The 25,362-nt window shown below is 37.6% G+C and overlaps 1 protein-coding gene across 7 annotated transcripts in view; it reads right to left on the bottom strand.

The window, feature by feature from the left end:
* Nucleotides 1-25,362, bottom strand: part of Herc1 (HECT and RLD domain containing E3 ubiquitin protein ligase family member 1) — a 160,797-nt gene that overhangs the window by 121,306 nt on the left and 14,129 nt on the right. For all 7 annotated transcript variants that reach the window (XM_059268149.1, XM_059268153.1, XM_059268155.1 and 4 more), the window contains exons 2-5: nt 13,996-14,951; nt 10,021-10,116; nt 3,374-3,568; nt 2,001-2,312 (exon numbers count right to left, since the gene is read on the bottom strand). In XM_059268149.1, coding sequence (XP_059124132.1) covers nt 2,001-2,312; nt 3,374-3,568; nt 10,021-10,116; nt 13,996-14,925 — 1,533 coding nt within the window. In that variant the 5' untranslated portion in view covers nt 14,926-14,951. The remainder of the gene's footprint in view (nt 1-2,000; nt 2,313-3,373; nt 3,569-10,020; nt 10,117-13,995; nt 14,952-25,362) is intronic.

The following is a 25,362-nucleotide window of genomic DNA, read 5'->3' as shown; positions in this document are numbered from 1 at the left end:
ATGGGTCATGACCCACACACAGGTTAAGAACCACTGGATTGGTAGAATCTAGGCAGTAAGGACATATAACAATATACCCTGGGGATCACTTATACCTTCTAACATTGATCAATATCATCAGCTACTAAAAAACCATACAGAAACAGTCAGTACCAATAACTCCCTGCCTTTTTAACTTCCAAAAATAAAAATTCACAAAGAAACTTAAATATAAAAATTTTTTAAATGTGAACACCTAATATATTCTAAGCACCGATAAATTCTAAGATTTTTCATTTGTACATTAACTTAAAATATTGTTACTTTTCCATCATGACATTTAAACTATACTGTTATAGAAACTGGATATTTAAAATAATGTAAGTAGAGCAATGGAATTAAGAAAGAAGATATTAAGAGAACTGGAAAATCACAACTGTCTAGAGTAGTTAAGTAGCAGAAGCACCTTAAAGGTCCATATTCAGTATCTTTTCAGTCATTATGCTCACTACCCTCAAACTGGCAATCCTAACTGTCTCTATCCAGAATTACAGATGTGTTGCCACACCCAGCACACTCTGTACCTTATCAAGTATTTGCTGTTTACAAAGCTGCTTATCAAGTTTACCAAGTGGGATGTTACAAGATCCATTGCCTTTTGATGAGTGAGTTGAAATAGTACAAGTCACAGCTGTGTGGTATTTATTTTATAGCCATTTGAGAATGTCTCATAATGGGAAAAAAATTTATTATATGTATTCTGTTATAAAATTTAAAATCTTAAAACAGAGAAACCACATAAGTCTGTAAAGAAAAGACAAACAAAAACAAAAAGTTCTGGAACCAATTATTCCAATGAGACTCTTGACAATCACTTAGCCACTCTGAAAGTCTCATCACTCAAGGGCTAGAGAGGTGGCTCACTCCAGAAAGTGTTGGTCATGAAAACATATGAACCCAAGTCCAGTCACCAGAACTCGTGTAAAAAAGCCAGAAGTGGTGGCACAAGTTTGTAATCCCAGGGCTGGAACTGAGGAGAGAAGAGGAGCCCTGGGCTCAATGGCCAGCCAGCTTAGCTTAACTGCTGAGATCCTGTCTCAAAAAACAAGGTAGAAGAACTGGAGAGATGGTTGAGCTATAAAGCGTTTGCTGCTCTTACAGAGAACCTTGATTTGGTTTCTGCCACCTGCATCTGACATCCTCTTCTGGCCTCCTTAGGCCATCAGGGGTGTGTGTGTGTGTGTGTGTGTGTGTGTGTGTGTGTGTGTGTGTACATGTGTGTGTACATGTGTGTGTACACACACCAGTATACACACATACGTGCAGGCAAAACACCCACATGCATAAATCTTTTTTGTTTGTTTTTTGAGACAAGGTTAATCTGTGTAGTCCTGGCTGTTATGGAACTCACTCTGTAGACCAGGCTGGCCCCAAACTCACAGAGATCCGCCTGCCTCTGCCTCCCGAATGTTGGGATTAAAGGCGTGTGCCACCACCGCCTAGCAAAATAAATCTTTTTTAAAAGATATATATTTGTTATTTTTTTATTATGGGGGGAGGGCAAGTGCATGTGGGTACAAGTACCTATGGAGGCCAGAGACATTGCTCCCCCTTGGAGTTGGTGTTACAGGATAGTTGTGAGCCGCCTGATTGGGTACTAGGAACAAGAACATGGGTCTTCTGAAGAGCAACATGCATGCTTAGCCACTGAGCCATCTCTCCAGCCTCCCCCCAAAAAAAAATAAATCTTAAAAAGTGGAATGCTGTCCTAGAAACAACACCCAAGGTTGATCTCACATGCCCCACACACACGTAAAGAACTAAAGTTGAAATTAAAAAGAACTAAAATTGAATGACACTTGTAAATGCATTCTATAACCTATAAAACGGATACACAAAAAGATAAGACAGAGTGGTAACCAAAAGGTGACTCAGAAAAAAATGTATCAAAATTCAACCAATATTGTCAATTACTACACCATTGAATCTGATTCTTTTTAAACCCACAAGAGAGCACATACCTTTCCCTGCAGTGGGCCCTGGATAAGCTTGGGGTATTTCTGGGTTGAACTATTTCCATGTCCCAGTTTCCCATAATCACCATCTCCCCAGCTGAAGACTTCACCTTCTGTAGTAAAAGCTAAAGTGTGACCATCGGAGCCTTTAGATGATGAAACTTTTTTAATGGACCGGTGAGGCTCAAAAGTTAACTTTTTTAAAGTAGACTGATTATTGGAATCTCCAAGGCCCAGTCTCCCATAGCTGCCTTTCCCACAAGCTCTGACAGAGCCATCCGTAGAAATGACAAAAGTACAATACTGTCCAGCTTCAATCTACAAAAGAACAACAGAATCTTAAGTTGGAAAATGTTTTGAGACAAGTATGCAAAACATCCACACACATAAAATTAAGTAAATCAAATCTCAAAAAAAAATCTAAAGATGAAAAAACAAAGTAAAAATTATATCCTCCTCTTATAATTGGAGAAGGGAAAAAAATTCCTACAAATTCCGTAGGAGTCTATTAAAGCAAGAATCATTCACATAAAAATGTATGTTCACATATTCTATACTCATAAGGAAAAAATACAATTTAATGAAAATAAAACATAAAGCTTTACACTGGACTACAAATACAAAGGGGGGAAAAATGATCATAAGACTATGAAATGCCAATCTGAAAAAAGGAAAAATCCAGTTCTTATTAAGTATTACTTGTGTTGAATATAATAATAAAACCTGATGCCATTCATTAGCTTCTTATTTATTTATTTATTTATTTATTTATTTATTTATTTATTGCTATTTTATTTTATTTATTTATTTTTAGGATTTGGTTATTTTGAAACAAGGTCTCACTTGGTAGTGCTAGTTGGCCTGGAATTCATTATGTAACTCTGTCTCCTGAGTAGTAGCATTAAAGGTGTTTACCACCAAACCCTGCCTCACTAGACTTTTTCAAAATCTAGGTCTCAATTTAATATTTTGAATGTAGAAATGGTGTCAAAGATATGAAAAAATGTATTTTTCTGTTAAAATCAAGAACTGATGTGATATAGAAATAAATGTTCAATCAAGCTTTTTTTTTTTTTTTTTTTTTTTTTTGGTTTTTGGTTTTTGGTTTTTGGTTTTTAAAGACAAGATTTCTCTGTGTAACAGCGTTGGCTGTCCTGGAATTCACTTTGTAGACCAGGCTGGCCTCAAACTCAGAGATCTGCCAGGCTCTGCCTCCCAAGTGCTGGGACTAAAAGCGTGCACCATCACGCCCAGCTTCAATCAAGAATTTTTACTCATTGAAAAATATACTCAACATTACTTATGGCACAGAAGTATACATATACACATACACACACATCCCATTATCTATCAGTTCACAAGGAATACAGAGAACTTACGGTCTGAGCATCAGAGAAACTGGGAGCCAGCTTCGGCTGTAGTATTTTCTCCTGTGTGCCTTCTACCAACTGATGGCTGCTATTGCTGCCCCAAACATATACTTCACAGGTTTCAGAGACAATGGGAGCATCACCAGTCTGAATGCTGTCTGGGCTAGCACATGTTCTTGAGTAGTCAGAAGCCATTCTACAAACCTATTAAAAATTTAAATATACAAAACAACCGGTATGTTATTAGTCTAGTTTTACATATTCTCTGAAATTATTGTCTTAACTTTTAATACTCTAAGCTACTCACATCTAACATCATATCCAGCTTTAAATATAGATAGCTAGAATATTTAATAGCACAGAATAAATCACTAAAATGGGAAGAGGAAAATACACAATCAAGCCTTCTTAAATAAAAGTGTTATCACATACACTTTACAGAAAAATCAAAGTTCATAAAGACAAAGTAGGAGAAAAAAATGCCACTGATAAATCACCTTGACACAATGTTACCTTTTTCATATGCACATTCTTTAACACAGTCATTACAGTAAATACAGAAGTGACAAATGACTCGAGACATTCATGCAAAACTTTCTGCCTACTCTTCATGTTTGAATAGACAATAATCCATCTAATAATAAAATCACAATTGACCACTTGCCTCTAATGGACATATAAATCCTTTATCTTTGTTATGTAGACCATTTTTAAGAATCTGCAACTGGGCCAGGCATGGTGATGGACACCTTTAATACCAGCACCTTTAATCAGGAGGCAATATCAGGCAGATCTCTATGAGTTTAAGGCCAGCCTGGTCTACATGGTGAGTTCCAGGATAGCCGGAGCTACTAAATGAAACCTTGGAGACCTTGTCTCAAAAGAGTATATAACTGTATTTTGTTAACTTCCTTAATAGGGAATCTCAGAAATGGGATTATATACACAAAAAAGACTATCTTATGATTCTTGGAACATTCTATACCAACTTGCCTTCTAAAATGGTTCCATAGTATTTGGTCACCAGTAGTGCATAAATGGAGGACTGTCCTGAAAACAGTGATAGCCTACAACAACGTGATACACAAATGTATATAAAATCTAAGTCACAGCTTATTTGCAATGCTTTTTTAAAAAGTAAGCTCCTCAACCAAAGCATAGGACCCAAGGTAACCTTCTGACTGCCCCAACCAAGGAATATATCAGAGTATCAATCTCACTACAAACATGCTAATACTGTATATTAAGGTTTAAAGTATCTTGCAAATTGATGCTGCAAGAAAGAGAAATGCCATTATTTTAACTTCACATCTTCTATCAGTGGAGCTAAAATTAACCCCTCTATTTGCTTTCTACATTTTCTGATATCAACTAACTTTCACCCAATTGATTTTTTTTACTAATGCACATAGACTCAATACAATAAGCATATTATCTATCCTTGGTTCAAAAGCTGGCTTTCTGGAGCCCATTACATATGGTGGGACGCCTTGCTCAACCTTGATGCAGGGAGGAGGGGCTTGGTTCTGCCTCAACTGAATGTACCAGGCTTTGTTGACTCCCCATGGATGGAGGGGATGGAAGGGTGGATTGGGTGGGCGAGCGGGGGTGGGGAACAGTGGAGGGGGGGCTGGGATGGAGTGGGAGGAGGGTTGAGAGAGGGATCTGTGGTTGGTATGTAAAATGAATTAAATAAATAAAAAAACAAACATTAGAACTATGACTGTAATTATTGTCAATTTATTTGTTTAAGGGTTTTTAAATAAATAAAACAAAGAAAAATGTTAAAGAGCTAATATGTGTTTATCAGCATATTAAATGGGAAGGGAGAGAAGAGTTTCCCTCAGAACCTTTAAATATAATGCAAAGTAATAGAGTAAGTATGTTTGACAAGGCTTTCCTAGTGAACAAGGGGACAGTTCTGAGGACATATAATTGCCAGTTTCTAATAGAGCACCTAGAATTTCCCTGAAGACATAAGGAGGTAGCAAGAGTAGAATTGGTCATTTATAAATCTACCACTGTGATGAAGTCCTTCCTCACTTTCTCCAAAAAAAAGGGGGGGTGGGGGTAAAAAGAAAACTGGAAAAAATATTCATGAGGTTTAAAAACACATGTTTAAAGTAAAGCTGGAAGGCGGTTGATAAGCAGGATTCTGTAAAAACCAGGTAACAGAACCAGCAGCAACCTGATTCTCTAAACACTTCCAAATCTGCAGAGAAAAACTGAAGCCCCTATTTAACACTCATAATAAATTACGTGTGACTCCAAGAACCATGAACTAAAAGTAGGTGATCACAAAGCACCACCAAATATGCACACAGTATTACCATTCATACAGGAGGAAGCGATAGCGGGCCTGGCAGACAGCAGACAAGAAGCCTACAATGGTCAGTTGGGTACATTAGGAAGAGCAACAGGCCAATCTAGGAAAACGTTATACCTTGGAAAAGTCCTGCCCTTTACACAGCAAACAAGACCAAGGGCTGCAGAAAACTAAGTTTTTAATGTCCTGGGTTCATCTAGCTCTTGTAATAAAAAATAAATAAATAAAATAAAATAAATTAACTAACCAGCCAGGACTCCCTCCCAGGACAGAGCCCAGTGCCGAGGGGAAACTACTGAGTAGACTGAAAGTGCATGGGATAGGAACAACAGAGAAAAGATGGAGAAAGAAGATGAAAGTGAAAGAGAAGACTGGGAAAATACCACTGTTTTAAACATTATACAACAATAGGGAAAAGAAAAAAACTTCTACCTTGAATCCCAATCCATTCTAAAGTTCAGGAAAACTAATTTCACATGAAGGTAAATAAGAAGAAAGTACTGATAAACTTGATCAGTGTGATCATAGAGATGCTTGGCTGTAATCCCAAAGCCCAAGAGACTAAGACAGGAGGATAATGAGTTTGGAGTCAGCCTGGGTCATAGACCCTGTCTCAAAAAACAAAAAGAAGAAACACAGGGTGAGAGGACCCAATGGAGGAGAAAGAGGGTAGACAGGGGTGAGGGGAAGGAAAAGGGAACAAAGAGAGGATAGAGGAAGGCAGGAAGAGATGGAATACCATCCCCATAATAAAAACATGACCAAAAAAGACACCCCCAACAGAAAATTGTGACCTACTCCAAGCCAAAAGGGATTAAGAAAAATCAAACAATGAGTGAAAGAAAAACACAAATCTGAATTAAAAATGCTCATGTGAAAACAGTAAGAAACCAAGGTGCTTGGCTCTAAATAGGACTGACATATCACACCTCTCCAGCCAAGGTTCGGAGTCTTCACTGAAGGGAAGATAGGAAGATTGTTTAAGAACCAGAGGTGCTGAGTAACTTCAAGGAAAAGTGTTTTCTGAACAAAACAGGACAGTTATACATATGAACTCACAGGGACTGTGACAGCATGCATAAGAATTGCCCAACACAAATCAGACAAAAATCCTTGCATGAAGAGGGACAGGTGGGCATGAAATCCGACCTCTAGCTGAGGAACTAATGGACACTTGATAACTTCTGGGAGAGGGAGTCAGTTCCCTTTAATGATGTCAACTATTAAACAGGTCAATCAAACTCCAAAGCAAGCCTCACTTCTAAGAGTAGTTGGGCAACATAAACTGGGCTTTGTGGATTAGAAAAAAAAGGTAAAACTCAAAATTGGGTGGGTAGGAAAGTGAGGGTAAGTGGGTAGATCTAGAAGGAGTTGGAAAGGGGGAAATATGATCAAAGTACCCCTTATGATATTCTCAAAGAATAAAAATATTATTTTAAAATTTTTAAAAGAATGAAGTAAAAATGTTTAACATTAGAAATGAAGACAAAAGCTGTAGCGGTAGCTGTGGTGGTGGCGCACGCCTTTAATCTCAGCACTCAGGAGGCAGAGGCAGGTGGATCTCTGTGAGTTTGAGGCCAGCCTGGGTTACAGATTAAGTTCCAGGAAAGGCGCCCAAGCTACAAAGAGAAACCCTGTCTCAAACCACCCCCCCCAAAAGAAAATACAATAGTAAATAAAAAATAGTATGGGGCAGAGAGATGCTCAGCAGTTAAGAGCACTTTCTGATCCTCTAGAGTTTCCAGTACCCACACTGGACCACAATAAACTCAGCTCCAGGGGATCCAATGCCCTCCTCTGGTCTCTATAGGCACCCACACACATGGCATACATTCACATGACAAACACATACATAGATAAATGAAAATAAGTCTTTTTAAAATTAGCAGACAATGCTTTATGAGTAATGAAAAGATAAAAACATTTTAGAAATGAAAAATAAACTAAGAAAGTTTTGTTTTGTTTTGAATAAAAGGTGACAAAGCTAGGCAAAAGACTAACATAAAATAGGAATTCCTCCCCAAAAAGAACCAAGTAAAAGGAGTAAAGATAATATGAAAAACTATAATTTAGGGATACTTTTTCTGAAATAAAGAGATCTGAAACTACATACTGAATTATCATATTTCTAAGATTATTATTCTAGAATAAATAACATCACCATGTATTCTAGTAAAACTAGTGATCTTTAAAGGAAAAAAAACGTTTCTTTCAATTGCTTCTTATCAAAATAAGCGTATGACTCACAAGGAAAAAAAAAAAAATCTTCAGACTTTGACATCTATGCCAGAAGAAAACAGAGCAACATATTTAAGATCTACTAGAAAAGATAATGTGGACCAATGACTCTATCAAAAGCAGTTTTAAAGAATAAAGTGCACAGCAGTTATCAGCATGTAAGAGAGAAGCCAATCTTATTCCTTTGCACCGTTATTGAGAGTCTAGACAATAGGCTTCAAAGTTACAAAGAATAGAGAGGCTGGTGGGACTAACACTGAATGAGGGTCAAAAGACAGAGACTTTGGAATGGCTGTATGTTCTACACTATAAACATGGGTGAAGCACAAAAAAAGAAATAGTTTTTAGTAACCACATGGCAGTCGTTATTTGTGTGTGCTCACACGTGTGTAACGTGTAACATGATTTTAAAAAAGGATATTCTATTTCTGTGATCCCTATATTCTTGAGAATGAATAATCTCCATTTGAAGGAAAAAAGACATAACTGTAATATAGGAAAGACTAAGTAAGCATCAGTAGCTCTGAATCTCAATGTATCAGTATGAACTCAGAAGGCATTCTGGCTTTAAATCAATATATTAATCCATCCCCCCTCCTCCCCAACTCATTCTCATTCTCCCTCCCCACTCTTCTCTCTCTGTGTAGCTAGGTCCACTACAAAATAGCCTAGAAAGATCAAATCAATAGTGAGTAAGCATCTCTAACATCCTGATTGTGGCTGTAAAAATCAACTTTCTCAATAGAAGAAGTCAGCAAATTTGAGGGGAGATAGCTAGCCAACTGCCTTGTGAAAGAAGTATATGTACATAAGCCAGAAACGACATAATGTGTATAAGACAGCAAGAAAGCTATCAAAAATTAGCAGCCTCATGTCAGAAGAACCCAGGAACAATCTCAAAGAGACTACCATCTTGAAGAGACTATTAGCCAAAAGGAAGCAATATGCTATATAATAACTCCACAGACAAAACTCAGAGACTCAAACCTAAGAGTTTATATGGATAATTTTAAATGAAGTTAACTGGTCAAGTTTGGAGGATGATAGGGGTAGCAATTCATTCAACTGAAAACTAGTTAATAAAAAGTGAATGGAGAGTTGGGTGGTATACACCTTGGAGGAAGAGGCAGGTGGATCTCTATGAGTTTGAGACAGCCTAGTTTACAAGGTGAGTGCCAAGACAGCCACGGCTGTTACACAGAGAATTCCTATCTTGAAACCCCATCTCCCCAAAAAAGTGAATGGGAGAATCGAGCATTTATTCTGCTTTTTCTATATAAACTAGCTGAACAATCAGTTGATAAAGGAAGCAAGTCTCTAAAAAGTATTCCAACTAATAACTGGAGAAGAAAAAAAAACAGAATTAGTATATCACACAACCACCAATACCCCAAAAAAAAGGGGATATGAACACATAGATTAAGAGATTTTAAAGACAAATTTAAGTGCGAAAAATTGAACTAGAGTCCAGGCACACACATGTGGCAACACAACTACAAAAAACTGCAAAGAAGTTAGTTTAAAAGTCAACATAGTGCTTCCGTTGTGGAGGAGAAAACAAGTTAACGACCAGAATGTGAAAGGACTTGTGCATTTTTAGTGCGCACGTGCATGCATGTTGGCATGCATTATGACACTCATGTAGAGGCCAGAGAACAACTTGAGGGAATCTGTTTCTTACTTCTACCATGTGGTACCTGGAGATTACACTCAAGTTGTCAGGTTCGGCGGTAAGTGACTTTAGCCTCTGAGTTATCTCAGCAGTTTAAAATTCTATTTTTTCTTTTTTTAAGCCTGGGCACTGATTAGAAGGGTATTTATTTTAGAACAATTCATTCAGGCACAGAATTGTTTATATGTCTTTCTGAATCTGTTTTACTCAGTAATTCTTTTTCAACAAAAGTTACCAGTACATGATCCAAAACTTAAATGAAGGAGATACACTGTAAAGTATCTCCTTTGACTAAACACTGAGTTCCACTCTCCAGAGGCAACCACTGGCACCATTTTTCCTTTAGAGCTTTTCTAGAGATTACGCTATAACATTTTATAACAAAGTCATTTTTAATGCAAAGCTATGAAGATTACATACCTCTTCAAAAAGACATAATGCTGCCTCATAGAGTGAACATAAGCCTTCAGATGTTCTAGTTGGTTCTCTCCACTGGCTCCGATCAGCAGACGAACCCTGAAATTAAACATTGCAGGGTACAATATGGAAAGGAAGCAGACATATATGTTAAAAAGCAATACTCTACAAAAATCTATTTGAAAAACTGTTTATAAGTTTAGGTGTATTGTTACCAAATCCTAATATTAGGCCATGAAACCAACTAAAAGTGTTACCAAAACCTATTGAGTCAAATGATCAATTAAGCACCAATCCCTAACTGCCTCATTAAATAGTGAGAAAGCCATATAACTAAAACACAGGATTTGTCTTCAGGACAAATGCAGAATCTTGAAGATAGCAGTCTACTTTTCAGTGGTATCCTTGACTAAGAAGGATATTTGACAGGGTATGCAGCCTTGGGGAGAAGGAGGAATGATTTCTGACTAGGTACATCTGCTATCTGTCCAGGAATGACAGGACAAGTAGACAAAAATTAGAAAGCCAACAATAAAGTTAATCTGTTACATTTTACAGCTACTATAAGGGAGTCATTTGTGGGAAAAGTTTAACAATTTAACAAATGCAGGTTAAAAAGTATATAATGCAGTCAGAAAAAAAATATGGGTTTCAAAGATAGACTCAAAGGTATAAGAATTGCTTAACACAGTACGTGGCTCAGGAGTCTGTGTTGTATTATCATGCTCAATAGATGTATAAATCCAGGCTAACACAGTTGCTTTACACCTTCAAGATTAAAGTAAATAATATCTTACTTCACAGATTAACATGACAATTGAAAAGGAATATGCAAAGCACCTGATAGAAAACAGGCACTAAAATTAGTTCACTTCCTCCTTACTCCAAGTAGTGAGGAGCAGTGAATCAAAGAAGCTGAAAGACATGGAGTAAAATATTATTTTATTAAATAAAGAACAAAAGAATAAAACACATTATATACAAAGTCATATATATATATATATATATATATATATATATATATATATATATATACTATAAGGATTCCTTGAGCTTATAGAGCCAGTTTAAGTATCAAATCAGTTTGTGAATATATAAGCAAACTTATGCTCAACACGTATTAGATCCTGCAGTAATCCCAAGCACAGGGTGCAGGGGTAAGGAGATGAGGCAATGAAACTCAACAATGTTCTTAGATCACAGATCTTCTAGCTGCCTCTCTCCTCCATACATCAAGCCAAGCTCTCCTGCAGCCTAGTTCCAGGTCCCTGGCAGTTCTATGCCTCTGATTTGCAGCTTTAAGCAACACTAACTAACCCCTACACATATATACACACCTATATATGGAAGATAAATTTATGGTACCACACAGTATCTGACCTTTACAGACTGAGCCAGACTAAATCATGTGGTATAAAACACTCTTTACCAATTAGAAACTTATAAAAGTTAGAAACCCATGTTGTGTGGTTTCAAAGCATATTCTCATTCTCATTTTCTCTCTTTCATATTCTCTCTCTCCTCTCTCTCTCCCTCCCTCTCTCTCTCTCTCTCTCTCTCTCTCTCCTCTATTGCCCCTCCCAATTCTGAAGGATAATTTTGTGTCAGCTTCCCTCCTGAACCTGCTCTATCTGACGTGCATTTCTATCATAACAAATAGACATTGTGGAGAACAGTCTAAAGTCTTAGGGTACTCCTTTCCTTCTAAGGGAAAGGTGAAGAGGTCTCTTACTAATTTTGTTCTAGAAGGAAATACACCATGGCAAGTATATAATTATATAGTCATGGTGTTTAATAATATCTTTTTCCACTCTTTGGTAACAAAAGCAATACAAAATGCATAGCTTATAAGAGGAATTGAGTGACTTTTCATAGGAATATTAAGATGAGCAGATGAACAGTATTTCAGATTTGAAAGGAGCAAACTCTTAAAGGATGAAAAAAAAATGAGAAAAAGAGATTTCCAAGTAAGAGGTATAATAATGACTAAGAAAACACATAGAGCTTAAGTGCTTCCCACAGCTGTTACCTGAAGATTTTTGTATTTAGATTACAACCTAAAGCTCTAGGTTTTAACCACAATTTAAGATTATAGATCTATGTCAACACTCTGTATCTTAACAAAGCACTACATGTTTTTATTTTTTATTTAGCATTATGAGGTTCAAATTTTCATAGATTCTGTCATCTAAAATCTTTAAGTACTTATCTGTAACATTACTTTTTAAATGAAAAAATTTTTAAAAAGAAAATTAATGATAAAGTGATGCAATATTTACACTTCAGTTTACAAATACAAAACATACAGTAGATGAAAAGTTAAATGCTTCTGATTTGAATGTGACTGTTTTAATGAAATATTTTATTAATCAAAAGCTTTGCATTTTACTTGGTGGGAGGAAAGGTTTAGAATATGTAAATATAACAAGTAGCATTTTTAGTGAATTTTAAATACATTTGTTAGGTTATATTGGGCAATAAAGGAAACATGAACCTCCCCTCTCTGTCTGTCTGTCTGTCTGTCTGTCTCCATCCCATTATTCCCTCCCCCTCCTTCCCTCTCTCTCTCTCTCTCTCTCACACACACACACACACACACACACAAAAAGCCTGTATATCACTGTGAATTCAAGGCCAGCCTGGTCTATACAGAGAATTCCAGGACAGCCAGAGATATACAGTGAGACCATTTCAAACACAAACACACACACACACACACACACACACACACACACACACACACACACACCAAAAAGCAAAAACAAACAACAAAAACCTGATCAACTTAACCTAACTGTAGTTATACCTAACTAAGTCAGTTTATAAGCATTTGAGCCTTAACACTTTAAAATTCAAATTTTATTCTTGGATTTCAAAGTTATTACATTCAGTCTTGCATATTCTTAAAATTTATCACGTTTATTCTTTAATATGATATCCAAGGTTATGGTGGTGAAGGGATTCACTTCTATGGACAACAAACTCTTCACACTTTTACTTAGCTCATTACTTCTCTTCATTCAGGTCTCTGCTCAGAGGTCACAACTCAAGAGTCCCTCCCTGACCACATTAACTAAAACAGCATACCTTTTCACTCTCAACCTACCATTCTCTCTTTTCCTCTTAAAATGTCTCACCTGAAATTATGAATTTTTTCATGACTTACTTATTTTTATTTTATGTGTACAGGTACTTTGCCTGCAAGTATGTCTGTGCACCATGTGCATGCAGTGCCCACAGAGACCAGTGCTGGATCTCATGGAACTGAAGTTACAGATGGTTGTTAGCCACTATGTGGGTGCTGGGACCTGAACCTAAGTCCTCTGCAAGAAAAACAAACTCCTAACTGCTGGTTCATCTCTCCAACCCCTAAATTTATGTGTTTCTTTCCTGATCAGCCTAGCAAGACATGAACTCTGTAGGAGCAGAAACTATCTCTGAGGCTGTACCCTTTGGTCCTAGAATAGTATCTGACACACAGTACATAATTTTTAAAAACTGGAAAAGGCCTGGAATGGTGGTGCACATTAATAATTGCAGTACTTGGGAGACAGAGGCAGAAGGATCAGGAATTCAGGGACAGTCACAGTCACAGCAAGTTCAAGGCCAGACTGCAAAAAAAAATGTAAAGGATGAAATTGGAGATGCTTTCAAAAATTGCCATCCTCACTAGCCAAGGCCTCTCATTTTACACGTGAATTTACTAAATGCAATGAAGTTAGGTAAATTCTCCAAATCCACTAAAATAAGCTAACATTTAAACTATAAACTTGGCTCCTGACCCAGGGGCCTTCACTGTACTAACTGTCCTATCCCTATAGATCAATATGTGCAAGTTTCTCCCCACAGAGCACAAAAAATATTTAACCAACTTAACATAGCAAAAGAACGCCCAAATCATTTACAAGAGCCACAAACTCATTAAAAGCAGGGTTGACTAGCCAGCAATTTGTCAAAGTTGATACTTGGGGTACATACCAATGAACGCCTCATCTGCATTAATATAGCCATAAAGCAGTCAAAGCTGATCATTCCTTCCTGGCTTGATAGTAGTTTGTTTTTCTCCATAGTATGTACAACTGCTGAAGCCCCCAAAGCCATTTCTATCCACTCAAGAAGATATCTCAAAGAGCCTCTCTGAGCTGCTAAGCCAAGCAGCAACTCAGAAGCTAATCTACGACCTAAAGTATCTGCCCCAGAATTGGGAATAGTTACGCCTTTAAGAAATGTTGTGACTTGTGATAAGCAGTCCAAGCCCATAGGAGGAATCTTGCTTTCGTTTGCTAACGACAGTGGAGGCAAAGAGCTCACAACTTCAATTGCAGTATGAATAACGTCGTTGCAGAGACTGAGACCAGGTCCCGACACAGGCATCATCCAACTCTGTCTCAGAAGTGCAAATAATAAACTTAGACCGGTTCGGACACCCATTTCTATAAGTGCATCAGTGCTCGACCGGGGCCGTTCGCTGACAGAATGGACGTCTGCTGAACCAGAGCTGCTCTCCGGAGAATGCTGCTGCTGCTTCACTTTGCCTTTGTCATGGTACTTGTTAGAAAGTGCATAGAAGACACGCTGCAGTACAAGCAATCGCTTCCGTAGCGCCCCAGCAAATGGAGAATCTGAACAGACCATCTTTGCTAGAGCCAGCTGGCTGCTAAGAAGGGCATCCAAATAATGGTCCTGCTCATCACTTGAAAGGGACTCACGTTCAAAGTCGGGCAACTGCGGTCCTTTGAGGCATAAAACCTGTTGAGGCAAAGGTACTACTTCCTTATTGCTGACCAGTTTAGAATACAAAACAGTAACTCCCTCTCTTGTAGCAATAGATTCACTGTCCTCTGTGATCCAGGAGCTGTTGAGATGTTCAAGCCATTTCAGTTTCACCGGTGGAACCATAGTCGCCATGTTGATTTAGTCTTCAGCCATTAGTTCTACAGAAGGAAAGGAGACAGTCAAAAACTAGCAAAGACGATGCTTAAAATGTTTCTGAAATTCCATTTTATATTACATTTAATGACTTCAAAATTGGTGAAATGTAAATGAAGCCTGTGGTGGTTTCAAACAAAATGGCCCCCAAAGGAGTGGAACTATTAGGAGGTGTGGCCTTGTTGGATTAGGTATGGTTTTGTTGGAGGAAGTGTGTCACTGCGGAGGCAAGCTTTGAGGTCTCACATATGCTAAAGCCACACCCAGTGTTTCAGTTCACTTCCAAGTCAAGATGTAAGAATTCTCAGCACCTTCTCCAGTATGTCTGCCTGCACACTACTATACTCCCTGCCATGATGATAACGGACTGTGAAACTGTGAACTGCCACCTCAATTAAACATTTTCCTTATACGAGTTGCCATGGTCATGGTGTCTCTTCACAACTATAGAAACCCTAACTAAGCCTAAGTTTAGCTCATGGCCTATGCCAATGCTGTATCTTACCTTTGATAAATGCACCATGGTTTCATAAGACATTAAATTAGATGGAAATGGATAAAGGTCTGTGGAACTTAAAATTGCAAAACTTTAAAAAGTTAGTTTATAAAATGGTATTTCATTCTTTCATTTTAAAAATAGAGCTGAGGGGTATGTTCAGTGGCAGAATGCCTGTCTACTATAATGTGAAGCCCCACATTTGAGCCTAAGTTTAGAAGAAAAAAAAAGGTTTCTTTAAAAAAAAATAAAAGATTTATTACGTATACAGAAGAGGGTGCCAGATCTCATTACAGATGGTTGTGAGCTACCATGTGGGTGCTGGGAATTGAACTCAGAACCTCTGGAAGAGCACTCAGTGCTCTTAACCTCTGAGCCATCTCTCCAGCCCCAAAAAAGGGTTTCATAAACATGACAAAATTTTATATGATGATAAACCAGACCAGTGGTGGCACACGCCTTTAATCCCAGTGCTCAAGAAGCAAAGGTAGGAGATCTCTGTGTTTGAGACCAGCTTGGTCTACAGAACAAGTTCCAGGACAGCTGAGCGAGTTCCAGGTCAGCCAGGGCTACACAGTGAAACCCTGTGTTTAAAACAAACAAACAAAAAAAGATCAGACAGATAGATAAAGTAGAATATTATTTTAAGGTGTGTTACTTTTATTTATGATGCATTTGTTTAACCCTGTGAAGCTTTGTTACTGTGCCTGTCTAAAACACCTGATGGTCTAATAAAGAACTGAACAGCCAATGGCAAGGCAGGAGAAAGGATAGGTGGGGCTGACAGGAAAGAATATTCAGAAGAAATCTGAGAGAAGGGAGAACTAGCCAGAGAAGGAGGAGGACATCAGGGGCCAGCCACCCAGCTACACAGCAAGCCATGGACTAAGAGTAAGATTTACAGAAGTAAGAGAACGGGAAAAGCCCAGAGTCAAAAGGTAGTCAAGATAATTTAAGTTAAGGAAAGCCAGAAAGAAACCAAGCCAAGCTAAGGCCGAGCATTCATAATTAAGAATAAGCCTCCGTGTGTGATTTATTTGGGAGCTGGGTGGCGGGCCCCCCAAAAAGAGCAGACATAAACAACTACAATAGATACAGACAGATAGATGGTGACAAAAAGAAACACAAGAAGAATTTTCTTATGTTATATACCTCTTTTCATTCTTAAATTTGTTTCAAGAAAAGGAAAAGCAATTTCAAAAACTAAATCCGACATCACACGAAAGTGAGAGAAGTTGGGTGTGACAGTGCATCCTTCAGTACCAGCACTTAGGAGGGTGGGTCTCTGTGACTTTGAGCACAGACTATCTACATAGCAATTCCAGGCTAGTCAGAGCTACACAGTGAGACCCTGTCTTGGGGGGGGGGGGGGGGGGGAGTGAGAGGATTTGAATATATCTTCAAGTTCTGAAACCCAGTACTACTTCACTGCCCCATATCCCTCCCTGGAAAAATGAATTCTAAATGCAGTCTATACATGTCCCCACTCTACCAAGCATTTTTTTTTTTTTTTTTTTTTTTTTTAGAGAAGTGTGCCAGCACCTGCCACTGCTTCCTCCTCTAGAACCCTCACTTTAAGGTGATGATCCCTCTTTGCTGCCCATTAGAGCAGTTTACCTACTAAACTCTCAGGTAACAGGTTCTCCTCCAATTCATTCTCCAACTCAGTACAAACCCAAACCTGTGTTTACATGCTGAAAGCCTCAAAGGACTAGTCTGATGTTCGACAACTAACTCCTTACAATCAGAAATTAAAGATCCGCACGCCTTTAATCCCAGCACTCAAGAGGCAGAGGTAGGTGGATCTGCAGCCTGGTCTACTGAGTGAGTTCCAGGACAACTGGGGCTACACAGAGAAACTCTGTCTCAAAAAAATAAGGTTAAATTAAATTAAAAAATAAAATAATAAAAAAGGGTATCTGAATGAGTTGGTCGATAAAATCTATGTGAGAATTTTAAAAAAACTCAGAAGCTAGACTCTCTCAAGAAGCTTGCACCCATCTTGACTTTATGCTAGCCTTTCATGGGCATCTCCCCCCCTCCTCCCCTTAATGCTGTGCTTCTTAACAAATTCTAAGTTTATTTCAGAAAGAATAAAATGATTGGAAGTTTTTCAACAACTTACTATAGAAAAAAAAAAATCCTATGGAAAAAGCAGCCAAGACCTGATCTCTTCCCCTGGCTCTCCTTTCATGGCTACAGCTGTGATTTTTGATTCCTGGAAAGAGTCCTTTTGTATTTAATTTGCATATGCTGTTCCCTCTACTTAAGAACCTGCCTTCACCAAGTCAGTATCTAGTGTAAGATCTCAGTTTAAACAGCCCACTACCAGAAACTTATTACTCTGTACTAAGTAAGCCAACTTAATCATAAGTTAACTATCACTTCCTCAGGGAAACTATCATTGACCGCACCCACATGAGATCAAGTCCATCTTTTAAAATACACAGCAGCCACTACTTTACCTCTGTAACACCTTTCAAAGTTTGTGATTGCATACTATTTGTGTAGTTACCTGTTTAATGTGTATTTACAACAAAGTGAGAAGTATACTGTTTAGTTTTTGTCCCTGGTTCCTGACAGTTTCTAAGACCCTAGAAATTTCATAAGTGATACGGCGCATTTTTTGATATTTACAATCAAGCCCTCAGTTGACTGGGATAATAACTCTTAGGTGAGCTCCATTCTGAAGGAAATGGGCCTCAGAGAAACCAAACAAGTGATTGAAGGATTACAGCTTTCATGCCTACCTCCAGACCTTTGGGGAGTGAAAGGGAGACTGCTACCAAGTAGACACTGATCTCCAAGCACAGGAGGAGAGCCAATGCCAAAGTTCTGCAGCTTATACCTGAGCACAAGCTGCAGTGCTGCTACTCATGCCACTCCAGCCCCAGGCACCTACTGGTTGGCATTAAATCCTAGAAACTGTTAAACAAAACTGTAGAACAGGAGATAGATTTGTACTGAACATCTGCATAAGTTTTACAGACCAAATCATATTAGAGGACCCATGCTAAAGTTTTCCATCAACAAGCTAAAACTAACATTATCTCATCTACTAAGAAAGCAGGGGAGACAAACAGCCCAATCTCCAAAGAGCCAGTCTTGGGCACATGACAGAAACCCTTTGCTTTATTCTACACATACAAAGCAGATTTAAAGAACCAATCTACTTTGTTCTTTATTTCTGCTTGCTTCAGCCCTTTTCTGTCCATAAAGCTAATCTCCTCTGCTCAGTTCACTGGAACACTCATTCTAGTACAGAATGAGATGTCGCCTGATTCAGGAATCACATATAAAAGCCAATTAAATCTATAACTTAGTTTGCTCTAAATTTTATCTTTTGACAGAATTATTGATGTTTAACTGCACAAAATCAACACTTAACGTTTGCAATTACCACCATTTAAAAGGAAACGCACAGAAAGGGAAAAGACTCGATGCATTTGCTGCAAATTGTTTTGCTACAACATCAGTAAGAACTAGTCAACAAAGCAAGAAGCCAATGTGCTTATTCAGCACATAAAGAACTATAGACAACTATAGACAAAAGAAAATCAAACCAATGGGGTTTTATTCTAGAACCACTAATTCACAATCCTGATGAACCAGCTAAATCCTGGAAAACTGCTGTTATTTTTTTATATAGTCATGATTTATCCTACTAAAAGTCCATTTGTCTTTTTTTCCCTTTCTGATCCAATGCACAGATCCAAATATAATTATTTAAGTTATCAAATCCACCAACAAAAAGTAGAATTGGAGAAACCACCAAAAGACTAGAGGTTAAAAAAAAAAAAAACAAATAGTACTATCAATATTTTCCTGAAACCAAAACAAACGAAAAAAGGGGAGGGGGGCTAAAAGACTTGAGCAGAGGATTCCTACAAGTGAGTCTTTAAAATGGTTCCTCCAGGTGAATTTGCCCAATTCTGAAGCTTTCTCACACTCTCTAGGTGAACAAAGCAATGATAGCTGTTAACATTTATTGAGCACTTTCTACATGGCAGGGACTACTATTGGATCATGAAGACAACTCTATAAAAAACAGGTGCCCAGAATACCCCTATTGCCAATGAAGCACACAGAAGCACAGAGGGGCTAAACAGTCTGCCACAGTCACATGTCAACAACTAACAGGCTGAGTAAGAATCAAAGACAGCAGCCTGACCTCTGACCTCTCAAGCACTAAGTCACACTGCTTCTTATCATCATAGTGGTAGTAGTGGTAGTTTCACAGGTTCTACATCATTCTAAATTTTTTAATTAAAAACCTCAAATGTCAATTCAGCTCATTCTAAAAGGTCTATTGCTACAATTTAATATAATTTACCACATCAGGTGACTCACAACTTACTGTAACTCCAAATCCAAGAAATGTGATTTTAGCCCCTGAAAGCACTAATACTCATGAGCACAAACCCACATACATAATTACAAATTATAGAAATAAATCTTTAAAAATAAATAAAACCTTTAAAAAAAGAAATGGGTATAAGTTGCAGTGTATGCATACAGTGGCACACTACTCAACAACTTCTAAAAAAATTAGTTGGTAAAGGCCAGGTGGTGGTAGTGCACGCATTTAATCCCAGCACTCAGGAGGTAGAGGCAGGTGGATCTCTATAAGTTTGAGGTCCGACTGGTCTACAAAGCGAGTTCCAGGACAACCAGAGAAACCGTGTCTCAAAAAAAACACAAAAAAGATAAGAGTTGATAAAAACAACATGGTAACAGCATTATGCTGAGTGAAGTAAACAGGACACCAAAGATAAACTTTGAAGCAGAGCCAGGAACATCACAAAGTTGAGGCCAACCTGGGCTAAATAACAAAATCTGTCTCAAAAAAGAAAAAAGACAACATAATTAACTTTCTATTTATATATGTGTGTATTGTATATTATATGTTATGTTATATATTATATATAATTACATGCCTAATATATATTAATACGTAATATATATAATAAATTCTAGACAATGTAAAACCAATGTGATAAAAAGTAGACCACTGCTTACCACTGCCTAGGGAACAGGTAAAGAAAGTTAATAGCAAAGGGTATGTGAAATTTTTGAGGAATAAAATGGGCAGAGAGTTAAATTACTTTAAATACTTGTCAAATCTTACCAAATAAATGGTAAATTTTACTACATGTTGTTTGCTTTAAAAGTAACCAAAAAACAACGGAAAAAAACCAATGACTTACAGGCCCTTGCCTCTTGTCTGTCTGAGGCTGCTAGTCCCAAAGTTCCCTCCCTGGCCAGCATCTCTGTAGTCTTACAATTCAAAATGCCTAGTAACATTGCCAAGTCACTGTTTCTTATCTCCATTTCACTATATTCAAAATTAGCCCACCACCTCTTCCAACTTCTCCACCTCCCAACATTTCCCTACACTCCTTTCCTACATTGTTATAAAAACAGATTCTTTGGGCACACCACTCTAGGGTAACCCAGGGTCAAAATTAGAGTCTTCTTTAACTTCTTTCCTTTTTATATGGCTTGGCAACCTCTTACACATACTCACTGGTCCAGCCATGCATCACCTTTCGTAACCTGCTCTGGAAAGTACAAGTCCTAATATAGTCTATCTATTTCTGCCAGATTAATCTAAAGCTCATTTCTAACAATCAACTATATCACTGCCTAGCTATTAAAGACAAAATGAAAGCTCTCTTTCCTACCAAGCCATTATTAAGTCTATTCAGAAACAGGCTAGTTCCCATAACTCCAGTTCAATTAACTGTCCCCCTAATCTATTATTTTCTTTATTTAATTTTGTATGTATGAGTGTTTTGACTGCATGGTCTGGTGCATGGAGGCCAGAAGAGAATGTCAGATTACCTGGAACTGAATTTAGAGGGATTCTGAGTCACCATGTAGGTGCTAGAAAACAAACCCAGGTCCTCTGTAAGACCAACAAGTTCACACAGACAAGAGATTTATCCTATTCTGCCTGTCTTTGCTATTATTTATATGCTTGTTTTTATTACTCTGGCCCTGACTATTCCACAACCAGACATGATTTTCAAGACTGGTACTCTGTCCTATTCTTTTGTCCTTTCAGCCACCGGCACCCACTTCCCTCAGGAACTCTGTGGGGGATGAATTAATTCTTGTCTCATAATGAATCTACAATGAAATAATAAAATTAGCCATATTGAGGCTATAATAGACTGCCTTCATCCTTTTTGTTGTAAGTTGGAATAGTATATCAGATGTTGTGTGTTGTGTTTTTGTTTCTATGAAGATTCAAATTCCATTAAAACAAGTCCTTCCAAGAGCATCTTCATTAAAGCAATCCTCTGCCTTTCTTAATTCTTATTACATTAGACCAAAGAAGGGCACAGGCAAGGTGAGAGGATGAGATAAAAAAGAAATTAGGGTCATTATTTCTCTGACATCCTTCAACCTCACAGAATTTTTTCCTCTAAAGCCACAGTCTTAACCAATACACTGGCTTCCACTTCTCCAGCTCCCATTAGGCCCAAGGTCTTCCTGCTTCCTCAAGTTTACAGGTACCGACAGCTTCTCAATAGCGCTGTTTAGGAACATCACAATTCTGTTGCTTTCCTTAAGCCTGCCAAAACATCTACAACTTATTTATTTCCTGCCAGGACTGTAACTGATCAAGCTCCATGGGAAAACCCCTCATTTTATTTAGGGATCACAAAAACTACCTTCCACAGCCTACCAAATCTACTTCTGCCATCCCATGTACTTCTGCCACCTCCGCTCTAGTCAGACAGTCATTCCTTCCAATCCCTATTATCACTCAATTGATATGTGTTCACTGTCACTTCTGCATAATTGCTCATCTGCTTGCCTCTTGAAATATCCAACCCTTTTGACCCAAAAACTCCTGTACTTCCTTCAGGTCTAATAATTCAGACCCTATCTGCCCCTCCCTCAAGTAAATCTTTTCTCATCTTGTAATTCCCATCTTTTACATGGAACCATTTTGAAATTATGAAAATAAATATTGGGTGTTGCTTTGTATGTTCCCTACTTGTTAACCATATAACTAGTAAAGAGAAGTAACAAGAGCTATTTTAAGTTCCTTTTGCATTCTTTCACATAACATGGGAAATTCAGTAACCAAGTGGCCCTCCTGGTGAAGTAGGCAGCCAGTTACTCTCATAATCTGAAATACTGTACCTTTTTATTATTTTATTTAATAATAAATCATGTATTTATTTTAAAACTATCCTGTTATACATATAACCTTATCATTTATTAAAGACAAAAGCAACACAGTAACAAAATGGATGTTCTTATTTTTAAATAATGAATTTTAATCTTGGTTGAATATTTGATACAGCAAGACATAGAGCATGTTCAATGTTTCTCAGATTTGATTAGTGTGGGGATTTTTTTTATTATTTTTTAAAATCTGTGTGTATCTTATGTGTCTGTGTGGGTGCCCAAGTGTATGCATATGCAATGTGTGACCTGATGCCCATGGAGGTCAGAAGAGGGCAACAACTCTCCTGGAACTGTCACTACAGATGGCTGTGAGCTGTCATATGGTGCTGGGACATGAACCTAGGTCCACTCCAAGAGCAGCAGTAAGTGCTATTAACTGTTTAGCATTACTTTTAATTTATCCATGGCAAACAAGAAAGCAGAAGTAGAATATTCTAAATTAAATATGGATTCAAACTAGAGATATGAAATAAAGTTAACTCATTGACAAAAAGTCAAAGCAAAAATACGGAATTACAATGTTCTAGTACAAAGTTTATGACATAGAGCTATTTTTCTTTTTTTTTCTTTTTAAGATTTATTTATCTTATGTATGAATGATCTATCTGCATGTACAACTTTATGCCAGAAGAGGGCATCAGATCCCACTATAGATGGTTGTGAGCCACCATGTGGTTGCTGAGAATTGAACTCAGGACCTCTGGAAAAACAGCCAGTGCTCTTAATCGCTGAGCCATCTCTCCAGCACATACATTGAGCTATTTTTAAACCTTCTGTTTCAGGATGGAAGATGGCTCAGTGTGTTAAGGCATTTGCCACCAACCCTGATGACCTGAGTTCAATCCCCAAGACCCATGATATGATAGAAGGAGAAAGCTGACTCCTACAAGTTGTCCTCTGACTTCCATATACATGCCATGGTACAAGTGCTTCCCCCAACACACATACATGGGATAAATGTAATTTAAATTTTTCAAATAAATAATAAAATATTACTATTTTTAATAAATGTTTTCAATGTAATGATTCCAAACAATGGCTGCAGTTTTCTAGACTATCAACATACATTTTGGGGTTTTTGGTGAATTTTTTTTGGTTTTGTTTTACTTCATTTTGTTTTGCCTTGTGAAAGGCATCACTTTGTTCATTTTTGAGTTGAATGAACATATTCTAGGAGCCAGCCCCAATTGCTGGGCTACAAAATAGTAACTGTCAATATACTTCTAATGAAAAAAACCTTTGAAAACAAAAGAGTAAATTACACATGTCAAGTTAAAACAATCTGTTACTCTAACAGGTGCAATTAATCCAGAATGCAAACTAACTGTCAACACCTGCAGTTCACCTTAATTTGCAGTTGAACTTTGGCTAGCACCCACAGGCTAGACTACAACAAAAGCAGATTTTCTATAACTGTGGGTCTGAACCCAATGGGTTCACACAACTGAATATGCAGGTTTCTGGATGAACAACTACCAACATTTAATTCAAAAGTCAAATAAATAATGAATCCAAGGTATCTCTGGCAGTACTCACCCATATTGCATCACATGACCTCACTACAGCCTGGTTCTGAACACACACTGTGTGTGAGCTTTACAATGTGGACAGCCATGCCACAGTGTCAACCAACACTGCCTGAAATTCCAGACTAAGTTACAACTGCAATGTTATTTACTGAACATACAAAGTTTTCTGCTCTTTGAAAATATAACGGTTTAATTATAGAAAACAAAGGATTTTAAAAGTTCCCTAAATATCATTTCTTTGCATATAAGTATAAAATTAGTGTATCTTGGGATTATACTGTATTAGAATAGTTCATTTTTTAAATTGCTGTTTTCAGTTGCTGACTTGAGTTTCACAAATAAATGATGAATTAATTTTGGCTTAAGATTAGGACAGTATTTCCCACAAAATCTGAAATAGCTTTAAAGATATTTCTGCCATTTTGAACATGTTGATGTAAAGATAAATGTTGAAGATAATTCATACCTCCGGTAGTAATTATTCAACCAAATTTTGTATCTACCTCACAGTACACAAATTTGCTTTCATCTTTAATATTAAGACTTATGTATACCAAAGAATTGTTTTATAACTCATTTATGATTTATTATCAGTAGATGAATTGTATGTTTTTATATAGCTATATATCTGGGGTCATGTAAAAACTCCTCAGGAGGGCTAGTTAGATGACTCAACAGGAAAAGGCCTGACTACCTGTTCAATCTCCAGAGCTCACATGTGGAAGGAGAGAACAACTCCACAGCCGTCCTACGACCTCCACACAGAGTACCATGGCACGCATGCACACACATGACATAAAAAGAAATAAACGCATAAAAACTAAATTAATTTAAAAAGAAAAAAATATCCCAGAGAAGCTGCAAGTCACAAAGCTCAAGAAGCCCTGTCCTGGAAAAGTAAAGAAGTTAATGGTCCTCATCACATTTGTTTGTTAACAAAAACAAACAAAATATAAAACCTGGTTACTGTGATAATATTAAGAGTTTGCTATAAGGCTAGGGATGGTGGTGCACACCTTTAATCCCAGCACTCAGAAGGCAAAGGCAGGTGAATCTCTGGGAGTTCAAGATCAGCCTTGTCTATATAGTGAGTTCCAGGCCAGTCAGAGCTATATTGTGAGACCCTGTCTCAAAAAACAGAATTTGCTATAAGGCTGGGAAGGTAGGTCAAAGGTACAGTATTTG

This window comes from Peromyscus eremicus, chromosome 7 (genome assembly GCF_949786415.1).
Source record: "Peromyscus eremicus chromosome 7, PerEre_H2_v1, whole genome shotgun sequence".
NCBI classification, from domain to species: Eukaryota; Metazoa; Chordata; class Mammalia; order Rodentia; family Cricetidae; genus Peromyscus; species Peromyscus eremicus.
Note: the sequence above shows the minus strand (reverse complement) of the source record. Positions and strands in the feature narration are given on the sequence as shown.